Raw genomic sequence first — 16,756 nt, 5'->3', positions numbered from 1 at the left:
TCTGCCTCAGAGGATAGGCCTGTGGTTCCCTCTGGGAGCAGAGGCGGGGGGTGATATTGTCATCTGAGCTGAACTGCTAGGTTTGGTGTGTAGAATTGTGCACCAAATAATTGTTGCACACTTACGCTGAGTGGAGACACTGCTCTCCATCATTGTCCATAATAACACAAGGAGACACAGATGTCAGACATATTAGTCATTGGCACAGTGAGATGACTGTAATGACAGTCCAGTGGGTGGGGACTCGATTCTCACTGTCACCAAACATGATGTTCTTAGGCTCACAATTCCCAAACTCCCACCCCAACCAAGGGGTATGTTTTTAGATTAAATGCTGACTGTCAAACTGAAAATGTGGTTTATCTGGCACAAAGTAAATCCTGCCCCAGTTTTTATGTAGGCAAGACCAATTGTAAGTTGAAAACTAGAATATTACATCATCTGTCATTTATAAGGTTAAATGATGAACGAAATGCCCTATGTCAACACACATTGACTTTTCCAGATCATGTTTCTTTTGTTTTATGGTTATACAAAATACTAGAATGAATAAAAGATGGGGGGGGGGGGCATTGTAAACGTTACCGAATGCAATGAACTTAAATAGATAATAGAACTAGCAGCAGACCATTTACTTGGCCTAAATACCACTATTTCTTTAAAACCAGCCTTAAAAAAAGAGGTGGGTAGTATATTGAATGTGATTAGATGCATATGGTTTAAATGTTATATATAAGATGGCTTAATTTATGTTTTATATTGTCTGAAGAAGGGTTATCCCGAAAGCGCTAACAATTTTATACAGCTATTTATATTTTAATAAAAGCCTGTGAGGGTCTGTTGGACTCTGCTCTTTATTCCTTTTTACCTTTTTTTCTGCAAGCTGTTTGGAAGAGTAGTGACCTTAAGAGAAAGAAAAGCTTATTTTCGTCTACCCCAACCAAGGTGTTCACCCCCTCTTGTGTCCTTCAAGAAGATAGAAAAGTGGTGAAATGGGAAGCAAGCAGAGGGAAAAACAAAGTGAAAGAAAGGCAGGGATGTGCAGGAAACTGTAGGGAAGGCCATAGATATCCATTTCTTTAACAGTAACAACTGGGCACATATACAGATTTTTAGCTGAATTTGGACTGTCACCTTCAGAGAGAGGGGTGAAAATAACATAATTGCATTTTGAAGCCATTTGGACCAAATTAGGTGTGTCAAGTACGCATGTGCAAAATGGAGAGCTATGTATGGGGCAATATTTTGTTTTTGGGACAGGCACCTTTTCTTTTTAAAGGAGGGAATGGAATGTTGTTGGGCAAGGGACATAGGCAAGTCTGGGGCAGGCAAGTTGGGAAGGTGAGGAAGCATTTTCAGACAGACAAGACATACAAGTGAAGGACAGATTTGGTGAAAGGCTCAAGAGAGGGTGAGCACTTGGTTGGTTTGGGGGTGGAGGAAATGAGGCCCCATGGACGTCAGCATGGTAACAGTGTGACTGACGTCCTCACCCATTGGACTGTCAGCACTGTTCCATCTCTGACCGTTGGCTGCATTGGCCAACGTCTGCACCTATGGGCAGTCTGACATACAAGGATGGAAAGCATATTCTCCATCTAGTATAAGCATGTGCCCAGAGTCTGGTGCACAATCCTATGCAACACATCTGGAAATTCCACACAGGTGATGGATACACCCCCTCTGCCTCTGCTATCAGAGGGAACCACAGGCCTGGCCCCTGGGGCAGAACTACCTGATGGTTGAGGTAGTGCAGGGGCAGCAGGAGGGCCTCCAGATGGCAGCCCAGAAGTGCTGGGCCTTGGTGTTGTAGTCAGTGGAGTGAGCTTAGATGGATCACCAGGAACTGGTCTACCCTGCTGAGTTGTAGTAATAACGTAAAGAAAAATCAAAAGCAAAAATTAAATAAAACATAAAAGAAATTGAATAAAAGATTTAAAAAATAAACAATATTAAAGCATTATAAAAAGTATTAATATTATTACAAACAGAATGATAAATAATAAAAATGAGAAAGTATTTAACAACAGCACAAGATAAAATTATACATAATAAAACATAATAAGGAGAAACATGATTAAATAAATAATGTTATAATGATAATAACAAAGAAAGCATAATAAAATAAGTAATCCAGAAATAACAAAAAGAAGATATGGGTGGGGTGAGAGAAAAAATGGAGAACATTAGTAACTTCACAGATCATACACCAAGCCGTCTAAAATTATTTTATTGTATTCTGTTATACTCTACTTTAAAAAATAACTACTGCCAAGAATTTTCTTTATTACTTGGACTACATGTACAGTGATTACAACTGACATCAGGCCATTCAAGCCACAGGTCTGGAGGTCTGCGCTTCAAATGGTATAATGATGATGCCATAACAGTACTGTATTTTTATTGATGAAAAGATAACACAGTATTATAATCAGATGATTTTAACTTTATTAAGTGGTATTAGAGCCCACAATCAGTGACTACTGCAATACTGTACTTTTCCATTGGAATACAACATAATGTAAACAGTCCTTCCTTTTACACTTTCTAGACTCATAGTCACTGTTATCTGAGAATGTGCAGCTGTTGCTTTGTGTTACAGACCATACCTCGCCACCTTTTAGAGAAGGATATCTTGACATATCTGTTGCTCGTCTTGGTTTATAATTGAAGATGAACAGGTGGAGTAGCTCGTTTATATGCTTTATTACACAGAAACACATTAGGATGGATAGCAGCAGTACAAAATATAAACAAACTAATTAACTGACAGACTACACAGACATGCATGCTTACATCTCAACAGTTTACTACAAAATGGCAGTCAGGCTTGCATGTGCTCAGTATTGATACATTTGTGCAAGCCTCTAGAAAGCTTCTTAAAGGTATACCGACATATTGATCTACATCCTCCCACTTTAATGAATTGCCCACAATATAATGACATTTGAAAAGAAACATGCAATAGCATAGACAATAAGAAATAAATACAACATTCATGTTCTTATGTCCAAGTTGCCATGTGTCTGGAACATGGTCTGGAAATGCAACCTGATCTAGTGATATAACAATCAGAACTGAGTTTAGGAACAGGGGCAGTCATTGGTGAACAAACAGATTCTGGAGTTTTGGGATTCTTCTCAGGAACAGGGATATTTACTGGAACATCATCTAGAACGGGAACACTGGATAACTCACTCTGAGATTTGGAGTCCTTCTCACAGGTATGATAGTGCAATATAGGCTAGGACACCGGAATCAAATGTTTCTGATTCTGTCTAAATTTTGCTCCTTGTGATTCCACAATATACGATCTTGGCTCTGGACATACACTTTTCATGACACCAATCCGATCAAAACCTTTGGAGTTCTGCATCCTCACTATCTCCCCTTCTCATAATGGGTTGAGCAGTTTGCTGTTCTTATCATAATAAGACTCCTGGGACAAGTGTTTCTTCAACAGATTGGTTTTCACTGATTTGTTATTCTTGACACATGGAACCAATAATGAACTACTAATTGGTAGTGTGATTCTATATTTTTCTTGACAAAAGTCTCTGTGCAGGTGAACCAAGATGTTTATCATGAGGAACATTTCTGAGATTCAAGAGATTCAAGAAAACATCATTATTGTCTCGTTTTGACTTTTCGAGTAATTGTTTTGCACTTTGAACTACATGGTGGGTACTCAGGCTACTCGTGACATGAGTAAAGTCCCACACTTCAGCAAATCTTTTGAATTGCTGGCTTGTAAACTGTGTACCTTTGTGTGGGCTACCATGGACTGCAAAATTACACTTTAACTTAGTAATGACAGTACTCGCTTGATTAGGAAGTAGGTAAATCTCAAACCAATCTAAATAAGAGTCTATGAACACCAACTAATGTTGACCATTCCATTCGAAAATGTCTGTAGCTACTGTCGACCAAGGTAGTTCAGGAATCTGGTTTAGCTGAAGTGGTTCTTTCTGTTGATGTGGCTTAGTACTATTACATACAGAACAAGATGAAAGTACTCTCTCAATATCCTGTGACATAGATGGGCAAAATACTATTTCTTGCATCCTTCTTTTAGTAGAATCAGTTCCTGGGTGGCCACAATGCAAGATGGTAATTGTAGTATTCGGGCAGGTAATGTTGTTATTATGCTGTGGGGGCGCTATGGGGAATTAACAACATGTAGTGTTGGTTCTGTATTCTCTGGTGACTCGTTGGTTCCGATGTATGTATGGCTATGGAGTGGTGAATATGTAACATGGGTGCGCACCTGGAGATGCTGAATAAAGAAAGGCCTTACAACTCCAGAACCGTGTGGTCTCCTTATTTACCAGGATATAACATATTGGTGACGAGGATGGGATGCCTCCGAGTCCGTTAAGAGTGAAAACGGCGGGGTGCAGTTAATGTCGGACGACGAAGAGACTGGGGCTGCCGGAGTTATGTCTGTTTCCATGTTAGGGTTGCTGGTTGCATACGACTGTCAGACACAGACCTGGGAGGAGTATTGTGAAGTGTTGGAACATTTTTTTGAAGCAAACCAGATAATGGATGCGGGCCGGAAGCGAGCCATATTGCTGAGCTCGGTGGGCAGCAAGACGTACAGTCTGATGAGGAACTTATTGAGTCCTGATAAACCAGGGGATAAATCGTTCATGGAGTTGACGAGCTTGCTTCAGTCACATTATAACCCGAAGCCGAGTGAAATAGTCCAAAGGTTCAAGTTAAATTCAAGGACTAGACTAGCCAATGAAACGGTAACGGAGTATGTTGCGGTGCTGAGGGAGCTGGCGCAACACTGTAATTATGGTGACAGACTGACAGAAATGCTACGTGATAGGCTCGTATGTGGCATTGCAGATGACCGCATACAACGCAGATTATTAGCGGAGCCTGAGTTGTCGTTTGAAAAGGCCTTGAAGTTGGCACAGGCCATCGAGACAGCGAATAAAGACATTCGTGATTTACAACCAAAAGCAATCGAAGGGGTTGGGAGCAGGAGTGCTACCCCACTGCCAGTGCATAAAGTGGTCATGGAGCATAAATCACAAGAGAAGTCTGGTCAGTATGCCTGTTACAGGTGTGGCGGTGAACATTTGTCACGGAACTGTCGTTTCTTAAATGAAAAATGTCATGCTTGCGGAAAAAAGGGCCATGTGAAGAAGATGTGCAGGTCAACGCCCTCTAGGGACCAGCAGAGAAAGGGGGAGGAAAAGAGCAGCATAATGGACAGGAAGGGAAACCGGAAAATAAAACGGCAGTATGCACACCATATGCGTGAAGGTACAGATCAACAAACCAGGGAAGTCGAGGAAGTGTTTACTATGTTTAACATGAAAGAGGCAAGGTTGGTAAGAGTCAATCCCATTACAACCCAGTTGGACTTAAATGGTAAAATGGTGCAGTTTGAAGTGGATACTGGATGTAGTGTGACAGTGCTGTCAAAGGCTGAGTATGGGAAGTTATGGCTAAAAGAAGCTCAGGAGCTGCAGGACTGTTCAGTGACTTTGAAAACATATACAGGTGAAACAGTTCCCACACTGGGGATGGCAAAAGTAACTGTAACACATAAAGACAAAGTCAAACAGTTGCCAGTCATGGTGGTGGCAGGTAATGGACCAAACCTGTTAGGCCGGGCGTGGCTAAAGGAGCTGGACATGGGCTGTCTACAACTCCATAAAGTAGAACAGCAGATGCTGACATTGCAAGAGGTGCTGGAGAACAACAAAGAAGTGTTCAAAGAGGAACTGGGTACCTGGAGGGGTCCACCAGCAAAGATACACGTTAAAGAAAATGCAACGCCAAGATTTTACAAACCCAGACCCGTACCATACGCAATGAAGAAGAAAGTGGAGACTGAGTTAGAGCGACTCACCAAGCAAGGTATAATTGAACCAGTAAAGTTTTCGGAATGGGCGGCACCCATTGTGCCAGTATTAAAGCCAGATAATACTGTACGCATATGTGGGGACTACAAGCTAACAGTGAACCAAGTTTCGAAGCTGGAGCAGTATCCAATACCAACGGTGGAGGATGTGTTTGAAAAGCTGTCGGGAGGTGAAAGGTTCAGCAAACTGGACCTCAGTCATGCATATCAACAAGTTGTTCTGGAGGAAGGGTCAAAGCCATATGTCACCCTTAACACACACAAAGGTTTGTTCCAAATAAATCGTTTACCCTTTGATGTTTCCTCTAGTCCAGCTATTTTCCAGAGAATAATGGAGGGACTGGTGTCAGGAATTCCGAAGGTGGCTGTGTATTTGGACGACATCCTGTTGACAGGTAGGAACAATCGCGAGCATCTGGAGACTCTGAACGAGGTGCTGAGGCGACTGCGAGAGACTGGTCTGCTGGTGAAGCGGAGTAAATGTGCTTTCATGAAAAAGGAAGCTGAGTTCCTGGGTTACAAGGTGGATGCATCGGGCCTACACCCTCTGCCAAACAAGGTAAAAGCCATCCAACAGGCACCTGCACCCACAAATGTTACAGAGCTGAAGGCCTACTTAGGCTTACTTAACTATTATAACAGGTTCCTACCAAATCTGTCAACGCTGTTAGCTCCTTTACATACACTATTAAGGAAGGAGACCCTGTGGACGTGGCAGGAGGAACAGGACAGAGCGTTTGAGCAGTCCAAGAAACTAATGCAGTCCTCAGAGGTTTTGGTGCACTACGATAGTCATAAGGACTTAATTCTGTCATGTGATGCCTCACCTTATGGGTTAGGGGCTGTGTTGGCACACCGTATGCCAGATGGACAAGAAAGACCCATCGGGTTCATGTCACGAACCTTGACACCAGCGGAGTCCAACTATTCCCAGCTAGACAAAGAGGGTTTGGCTGTAATTTTTGGAATTAAGCGGTACCACAAATACCTCTATGGCAGGAAGTTTACTGTTTGCACTGATCATAAGCCCTTGTTGTCACTGTTCAACGAGATGAAGGCCGTGCCTCAGATGGTTTCTCCCCGCATTCAGAGATGGGCTGTAACATTGAGAGCTTATGAATATGAGATTGTTTATAAGTCCGGGAAACACCATAGCAATGCGGATGCGCTGAGCCGTCTGCCGCTACAGGCGCCTCTCCAGCAAATGGAAACGGAGGACCGAGTGTTGATGATGGAGGACATCACGTTGGTGTCAGCGAGGGAACTGAGCGAATGGACACGAAAAGACCCAGTGTTGGCTCGAGTGTTTCAGTGGGTCCAGCAAGGCTGGACAACACAACAACCTGATCCAGTTTTCCGGCCTTATGAGGTGAGGAAAACTGAGCTGAGTGTGCAAGATGGATGCGTGTTGTGGGGGGCACGAGTGATAATTCCGCCCCCAGGAAGACGTGCACTTTTACAACAGCTGCACCAGGGTCATGTGGGCATCACCCGAATGAAGGCCTTAGCACGAAGTTATTTCTGGTGGCCAAAGTTGGACCACGACATTGAAGTCGCTGTGAAAGAGTGTAACATCTGTCAGCAACATCGCAACTTACCGGTGACGGCACCACTACACCCATGGGAGTGGCCGAGTAGACCTTGGCAAAGACTTCATATAGACTATGCCGGGCCTTTTATGGGGGCAATGTTTTTGATAATAATGGATGCTCATTCTAAATGGATGGATGCCTATCCAGTTAAAACAACCACTTCCACCACGACCATTGAATGCCTTAGGAAGAGTTTCAGTAGTCAAGGACTACCAGAGACTATTGTATCAGATAATGCTTCATGTTTCATGAGTGGAGAGTTCAAGGGTTTTCTGAAAAAAAATGGCATCGTACACGTCACATCAGCACCATACCATGCGGCTTCAAATGGCTGTGCTGAAAGGGCTGTCCAGACCTTTAAAGCAATGATTATAAAGGCCGGAGACGGAAGTATGGCAGCAAAAGTGTCAAGGGTGTTATTCAGCTACCGCATTACACCCCAGTCTACCACCGGATTGTCACCTGCCGAGATGTTGCAAGGACGGAGATTAAGGTCAACATTGGATCTGGTGCATCCAAACATCTGAGCTAAGGTAGAGAGGACACAATGGCGGCAAAAAGAACATCAGGATCGACGACGGAGAGGAAGAAGTTTCCTGGTGGGAGATGCAGTGATGACTCGAAACTTCAGCTATGGACCTAAATGGATTCCAGGGTTCATTGTAAAGAGTACTGGTCCACTGTCGTACCAGGTGAGGTTGAATGGAGGTTTTGTGGTCAGGAGACATGTGGACCAGATTCTGCGGAGCGAACGGGAGAAGGACTTTATGGAACTGCAAGCCCCGGAAATACCGTTAGTTTTGGAAGAAGGGTTCGCAGCGGCAGGAGGATCTCCGATCTTGGGGGCCGAGGAAGACCACCGGGACTTGGAAGGAGAGGTTCCCGAGGACCAAACCTTTCCAGGGATGGACACATCGGTACCAGAGGTGGTAACTGTGACACCGGAGTCACCTAGGGTGGTACCATTGCGCCGTTCTAAGTGTACACTGGTTAAACCTAGTTACTTGAAGGACTATCAGTGTTAAAAGTGTATGTATAGGTTAGAAGAACAACATAACTTGCTTGTATGGTAACCGTTTAATAACTTGCCGGTTATTTAGAAATTAAGTGACTGGAAGGATTGTTTTTTGACTTGCTCCCTCGTTTCTCTTATGTAAGGAGGCGTATGTCAATAGCTTAAGAGGGGAGGAATGTAGTATTCGGGCAGGTAATGTTGTTATTGTGCTGTGGGGGCGCTATGGGGAATTAACAACATGTAGTGTTGGTTCTGTATTCTCTGGTGACTCGTTGGTTCCGATGTATGTATGGCTATGGAGTGGTGAATATGTAACATGGGTGCGCACCTGGAGATGCTGAATAAAGAAAGGCCTTACAACTCCAGAACCGTGTGGTCTCCTTATTTACCAGGATATAACATAGTAATATACTCTTGTTGTAAGGACTTTGGAACAATCACTTTTAGACCTTTCATGATGATACCATTGTCAAACAAAATCTCATCTCTGTAAGGAAAATATGGTTGCAGGTCATGAGGTAAAAAAATTTGCTTTGACGGCCATCCTCGACTGATAAAGTGGTTGAGCTTCTGAAGTATTGGATCTGTGGCTGTATAATTTCTAAGCTCATCAAGATGTGTGGAAGAAAAAAATTCTCACTTTCATTACTTCAAGATTAAGTTTCTCATTTTCATGCTGTTCAGTGGTATTTCTGAGTGATCTGGATAATATATCAGCAAGAAAAAGAAGTTTGCCTTTTGTGTAGACAAGCTTGAAATTATACTTTTTCAGTTTGAGCATCATGTAATGCAATCTGGCTTCAGTTGTATGCATAGGCTTTCTCAAAATAGTGAGTAGAGGTTGGTGATCTGTTTCAATCTGGATAGTCTACCATAAATATAATCATGGAACTTCGAACATACCAACACAATTGCCAAAAGCTCTTTCTCTATCTGTGCATACTGCATTTCAGCTTGGGTTAGACTTCTGGACGCATAGGCTACTGGTCTACCCACTTGAAGAATGACTGCACCAAGACCAAATTTCGAAACATCACAAGAAAGAGTTACTGGTTTATGAACATCATAGTATATGAGAGTTGGTGGACTGGCAATCTTCTATTTCAGGACGTCAAATGCTCTCTGGTGTTCTGATCATGACCAATATACATCTTTATGTGTCAGCTCTCTAAGCGGTGCTGAAAGTTGGATCAAGTCTGGAATGAACTTGCCTAAGTAGTTAACCATGCCAAGAAAACCTTGCAGGGCTTGAACATTTCTGGAGATGGCATCTCAAGAATAGCTGTTTGCTTGGGTCTATATCACGATGTTGAAATGTCGTAATATCAAACACCTAAAGATCAACAAGTATTCATCAAAACGCATTTGCGAGATTTGATGAATACTTACAGGGCAAAGATGTAGTTGGCCAACTACACAATGTTGCCCTGTTCTCCACTGTAGTGCGATCTTGGAGTTGGTATATTTAGTTAGGGGGGTGTGGGGGGGGCACAGGCTCCCATATTGGGGGGTGTGGGGGAGTGCAGCCCCCCATATGAGTGGGTTTGTTTTAGGTTAAGTTAGTTCCATTGGATTGCGGGGTAAGTGTTTATTTGCCCTGTAAATATTCATCGATTCATGGAAATGCATTTCGATGAATACTTGTTGATCTTTAGGTGTTTGATATTACGTTTCGATGCCGTGGTATAGACCCATTTGTTTGGAAGGATCTGGTCATAAGCCTGAACTGGTAAACAAATGACCAACATAAGCAACTTCTCATAGCCTGAATTTCACTTCTGAGGATTTAGCTTAAGATTCACTTCACATGATCTTTCTAGAGTTTTCTTGAGGTTTCTTTCATGCTCAGCTTCACCATTACCTCCTACTAAAATATCATCTACTATAATAGCACATGGATACCCAGAAAAAAATTGCTTCATTGCATGCTGGAAGACTTCATTGGCAGAATTTATCCCAAATGGCATTCTCAAAAATCTGTACCTGCCTAACGGAATACTGAAAGTTGTTAGCAATGTAGATTTTCGGTTTAGCAAAATTTGCCGAAAGGAACTCTTTGCATCTAAGACAGAAAAAAATGTGGCATTTGGCATAAGGACAGTGACTTCGCCTGTATGCATTGGATGATGAGGTCTTTTCAGTGCTTTGTTCAAATCACATGGATCAATACATATTCTGATATCATCTGAGCTTTTCATATGAGCTACAACCATGGAAGATACTCATTTAGTAGCTGTTAATGAACCTACTGGACAAATCACATCTTGCTGCACCATTTTATGTAGCTTAGCTTGGACTCTGTGCTGCATTGTTACTGGACTTTCTGGGCTGGTCTGACAACTGGGCTGACTTCAGGGTCTAACTTCATGGAATACACAACTGGGAGTTTGTCTAGTTTGTCTTCAAAAAGATCAGCATAGGTAGAAAAGCAGACTGGGTGAAATTGTAACTGTGGTCTTTTAAGCTTACATGGTGCACTTCTTTATTAAATGAAAGTAGTCCCATTTTCAAACTGTCTCTGAGGCCTAATAATGACACCACGTGCCTACCTAAAATTGCAAGTCATAGCTGTTCTCAGCAGAGTAACATGAAAGCACTACTGAACCTTCAGTTTGAATTTCTTCACCATCATAAGCAACAAGCTTTGCACACTTTGCTAAATCAAGCTTCTCACCAACACATACTCTATCAAAGGTTTCTGCTGACATAACATTGCACTTTGAACCTGTGTCAGCTTTGAGCTCTATGGGTTTTCCATTTATCCGAACAGTACAAAATACTTCATTCTTTGCCCATAAATCAACTGCATTGATTGTTTCATTAAACACGAACACATCATCAACATAAAATGTAGGGTCCCCGCTTTCTAATTGATCAACTTGTCTCTTTGAATGTTCTCTTTTAATAAAAAAATGCCCTTAGTTTGATTTACAAAACCCTTTGAAATGATTCCACGTATTGCATTTGTGGCATTGCTGACCGAAAGCTAAGCACTTTTCTTTTTTGGGCTAATGATTTGCACCACAATTACGACAGTTAACTATGAAACTAGATATAGGCACATGCTTTGAGTTTGCTGACTCACTCTTGTGCTTCACTGAGTCTGTGCATACTCTGGAATTTGCTAGAAAAGTATGTGGTTTCCCTGTGGCTGCTGCAGGGCTTACAGTTGCTGCCATGTGCATTGTTTCTTTTAACCACGTGCTGCATACTATCCACATGAGCACTAGAAGATACTGGAAGCATGTATTTCTCATTTGTAAGCGTATTTTTGTGCTTTTCTGTAAACTCATATATATCTGACAAATCTCAGTGGCCTTATTCAAAGTTAAATCACTGTCATGAAGCAAAATCTCACAGCACCATTTTTAATACCACACACAAGTCTGTCTTTTGTCATTTCATCCCTTAAATCACCAAATCTGCACATGTTAGCCTTGTTTCTCAAGTTAGTTATTTATGCTGCAAACATTTCACCAGGCTTTTCATCTCTTGTGTAAAATAAGTGCCTTTCCATTGTAATGTTTGTTTGGGGGTTACACATTTTTCTAAATTTACATTTTAAGCACTCTGGTTCTTCCCTCGACTCAGCTGGTACCACTATATGGCGGTTTCCCCTCTCGTACAAACACAGCAGGTACATACACAAATGAATGCCCTCTTTCTATGGCTTCTGAACCAGCTAAATTAATCAGAATAAATGCCTTTTATGGTCATCTTTATCAGAAAATGCAGCTTGTAGGAAAATATTGTACTCTTGCTCAAACACTCTCCAATTCTCTGCAATATTATCATCAAAGACAAGTGGACCTGATTTTCGAAATCCCTCAGCCATGCCAACAAAGTATACCCAAACACAGTGAAAATATGGCCCTTGTAACTATGTATGAACATGCACACACAGCCAGTACTTATCATAACATTCATAGGTTCATAGGTTCATACTAGGCTATCTGCCCAAGGGCATTTATAAGCCTAGCCCATAGTTATGTGGCTTTCGCCACCCCTTTAGTTTGAATAAAAACTATGCCTATCATTTTTCTGTGCCTCTGTCAAGCAGTGACACTGAAGTAATCCCTGGGGTATATCTGCGATCTCCCATCCATTGGTCAAGATTCCTCTTGAACAAGGCCAGCGAGGTGCTCTGCCTCACATGTACCGGGATTTTGTTCCACAGCATAGGGAGTCTCTGGGTGATGAATCTGTCCCTCCAGCATGTTCTATTTATAACCGTGTCAAGGTTTAAGTCTCCCGCCCTTGTGGTTCTGAGGGATCTAGATTTTTGAGGTGAAGCATATTCATCAAATCTGGGTTTGACATGGCCTTATATGTCAGGCACAGGTCACCTCTGAGCAAGCGGTATGAGACTGAATAGAGCTGGAGTTCTTTCAGTCGGGCAGCATAAGACATATTTTTGAGACCCTTTATCCTTTTGGTGAGGAACTTTTGGGGCCTTTCAAGCTGCATCAGGTGTCTGGTCAGATACATTCGAACGGGCATTGTACTCAATCATAGGTCTAATGAGTGATGAGTACAGGGGACGATGACCTCCCTTGATCTAGATGTGAATCCCTTCATGATCAGGTGGGCGATATAGAAGGTTTTCCTAACTACTTTAGCAACATGAGTGTCAAACGAAGGGCTACTGTCAACTTGGGTCCCCAGATCCCTGATTACTTTTCTGTGCTCAGTAGATTGCCACCTATATGGTAGCTAGGGGTAACCTTGTTTTTCCCGAAGGGTATGACTATGCATTTTTGGCGTTTAACTTCAGGCCATGGCTCTGGCACCAGTTATCCGTTTCTGTGAGGCCCTTCTGGAGGATATCTGTGTCAGATGTGTTTTCGACTATGGCACCCAGTTTGCAGTCATCTGCAAACTTTGTCAGCCATAACCCTCCTGTGTTTGCTTGTACTTCAGAAAAGTAGATGCCGAACAAGAGTGGACCCAGGACTGAGCCCTGTGGGACACCACTTGTGACAGGCTTTGAGTCTGACATGGCTCCAGCAACTCTGACCCTGTGGGTTCTGTCACTTAGCCAGTTTGCAACCCATCTTGTGATGTATGGGTTTACATTCAAGCTGATGAGTTTTCGATGATACCTGAGTGGGGTATTGTGTCAAGGCCTTTGCCAGGTCGAGGTAGGCTGTATGGACTGCCTTTCCTCATCAATGGCCTTGGTGACTGTCTCGAAAAAGTCAACCAAGTTTAAGAGGCAGGATCTGCCTTTGACAAAGCCAAACTGGGTTGGATCCAAAGTCTGCAAGTTCCTATGTCTTTATTTATGAGTTCCATTATGATCCTCTCCATGGCTTTGCAGATAAGGCTTGTCAAGCTAATGGGGCGGTAATTTCCAGGGTCTGTGGAGGCACCGCCCTTATGAAGTGGGACCACAGTCACCGTGCGCCACTCCTTGGGTACGTATCCTGAGGTGAGGCTAAGATTAAACAGCTGTCCTAACTGTGGGTTTAATTCCTCGTTGAGTTCATGAAGCACACAGCCGGGGACACCATCCGGTCCCATGGATGCTGTGTTTTTTGCCTTAGTGAGGGCAGTTCTCACCTGGGCGTTGGAGATGTTTGGGGGGCTACAATCCTCTGGAATAGATATCTCTCCTTTTGGGGGGGAGGGGGAATGCACAATAAACGCTTTGAAATGCTGTACTTCATGAAATATGCTTTGAAATGGCTGTATTTTGTGAAATAACTGTACTGTAATACTGCACAAACTTGCGAGCACTCTGTATACTTCGGATGTCTCGAATAGCTTTAATTAATGCAAAAAAGTAGTACATAGCAAAAAAAGTGCAGTTGTTTTTCCTTTTTTATACATTTTATGTGATTCAGACTTTATTTCAAACATGTTCTGTGGTCAGTCGAATATTTTTATCAATATATCACAGTTTCAGACATTTCATTTAACTAGAAATTCTTTTAGAGTGTTCTGAGTGCTTTGTTTTATATTTTGCAAATAAGAAATGATTTAAGTAAGCTTTGACACCTAAAATTTGTTTCTGACCTGTTTTGTGAGTTAAACGTGCAGTAGGGCTGATCCATTCCTCTCTATTCCTCCACCTTTAAAGAAGTGCCTTCTCAGTCCTGAATCAGGATTTCTGGATCCCATTCTGATACCATGTCCTTTTTAGACATGCCACTTCTGACACCATGTCACTCATCTTGGTTCATAATTGAAGACAAACAGGTAGGGTAGTTAGTTTATATGCATTATTACGCAGAAACACATCAGGATGGATAGCAGCAGTACAAAATATAAACAAACCGATTAACTGACAGACTACACAGACATGCATGCTTACATCTCAACAGCTTAATACAAAATAGGAGTTAGGCTCACATGTACTCAGTATTTATACACTTGTGGAAGCCCTAGAAAGCTTCTTATAGGTTCATAGGTTGGTACTAGGCTATTGGCCCTAAAGCCTATATAAGCCTAGCCATAACAATTCCCTGGCTATTTCTTCCAACACTATTTAATTCCCTGGACCCCTGTCTAGCAGGGCGACTGACGTGATCCCCGGGGTGAATTTCCTTTCTCCCATCCAATCGTCAAGGTTCCTTTTGAAGAGGGCCAAAGAGGTGCTCTGCTTGACATGTATGGGCAGTCTATTCCAGAGTCTGGGGAGTCTCTGGGTTAGGAACCTATCCCTCCAGCATGTTTTGTTTATTGTGATGGCAAGGTTTAGATCCCTGGAGTGTGTGGCTCTGATGGATTGGAATTTCTTTAAGTGTATCATGTCTAATAGCTCTGGGTTTGACATGGCCTTGTATGTTAAGCAGAGATCGCCTCTGAGTAGACGATATGTGACAGAGTATAGGTGGAGTTTTTTAAGGCGGTCAGCGTAGGGCATCTGCTTTAGGCCTGTGATTCTTTTAGTGAGGTATTTCTGCGGCCTTTCCAGTTGTTGTAGATGTCTTGAGAGGTACATACCAAATGGGACATTGTATTCTATAATGGGTCTAATGAGGGATTTGCACAGTGGGACAATGACCTCATTTTTTCTGGATGAAAAGCCCTTAATGATGAGGTGTGCCTCATAGAAGGATTTCCTGACTGTTGTGGTGATGTGGTTATTGAAGGTGAGACCACTGTCCACCTGTGTCCCTAAGTCTCTTATCACACTTTTGGTGTTTAGTGTACTGCCACCTATGTGGTAATTCATGGTACATGTTTTTTTCCCAAAGGGGATAACTATACATTTCTTGGCATTGAGCTTGAGCCCATGTTTCTGTAAGGCCCTTTTGTAGAGTATCCACATCATTTGGGAATTCAATAATGGCTCCCAGTTTTTAGTCATCTGCGAACTTTGCTAGCCAGAGTCCCTTAGTGTTGGCCTGTACTTCAGAGAAGTAGATGCCAAACAAGAGCGGTCCCAGGACTGAACCCTGAGATACTCCACTTGTCACTTGTCTGGAGCTGGATTTGGAGTCGGCTACTTTTACAGTGTGGGTTTTGTCAGTAAGCCAGTTGGCAGCCAATCGAATGACATGGGGATTAATGCCCAGCTTAGTAAGTCTATCTATGAGTCCAGAGAGGGGGATGGTGTCAAAGGCCTTGTCAAGGTCGAGATAGGCTGTGTAGACCACCTTACTCTCATCCATGGCTCTGGTAGCTGATTCGAAGAAGTCAATCAGGTTCAGGAGACAAGATTGGCCCTTCATGAGCCCAAACTGGGTGAGGTCCAGTGTTTGAAGGTTGCCAGTGTCTTTGTTTATAAGTTCCCATGAAAATACATTCCATGGCCTTGCAGATCAGGCTCATCAGACTGATGGGGCAATAGTTCCCAGGATCCAAGGTGGATCCCCCCTTGTGGAGTGGGATAACTGTAGCTGTGCACCACTCAGTGGGCATGAAGCCTGAGGTAAGGCTATGATTAAACATGACACTTAGGTGAGGTGCCAGTTCATTTTGTAGTTCATGTAATACATAGCCCAGGATGTCATCTGGTCCCATGGATGCTGCATTCTTAGCTTTGGAGAGTGCATTTTTTACCTGTGTAGCCGTTATTACCGGAATTTGGCAATCTTCCGGTATTGAGATTGGCCTTTTAGGGGGTCAGAGGGGGCTGAAGTTGGCACTGAATTGATCTGCCAGGATATTGGGAATATCCTTGGGATCAGTATATTTAATGCCATTCTGTTGTAGCGCAGAGCAGATCTGACCATTGCCATTTAGATTCTTGACATAGTTATAGAATGCCTTGTCGTTGTCTTTGGAATCTTTGGGAATTTTATTTTCATAACTAGC

The 16,756-nt window shown here is 42.7% G+C and overlaps 1 protein-coding gene across 1 annotated transcript in view; it reads left to right on the top strand.

Annotated features, from left to right (window-relative positions):
* The first annotated feature begins 5,834 nt into the window (after positions 1–5,834).
* Positions 5,835–16,756, top strand: part of SPACA1 (sperm acrosome associated 1) — a 66,879-nt gene continuing 55,957 nt past the window's right edge. Inside the window, 4 exon segments of the mRNA XM_044060234.1 lie at positions 5,835–6,150; positions 6,280–6,443; positions 7,290–7,761; positions 7,882–8,457. Of these exon segments, the coding sequence (XP_043916169.1) occupies positions 5,835–6,150; positions 6,280–6,443; positions 7,290–7,761; positions 7,882–8,457 (1,528 nt within the window).

Source organism: Protopterus annectens, chromosome 1.part2 (assembly GCF_019279795.1).
Source record: "Protopterus annectens isolate FY-2018-M chromosome 1.part2, PAN1.0, whole genome shotgun sequence".
NCBI lineage: Eukaryota > Metazoa > Chordata > Ceratodontiformes > Protopteridae > Protopterus > Protopterus annectens.
The sequence above is the reverse complement of the archived record's forward strand: the minus strand, read 5'-3'. Positions and strand labels throughout refer to the sequence as shown.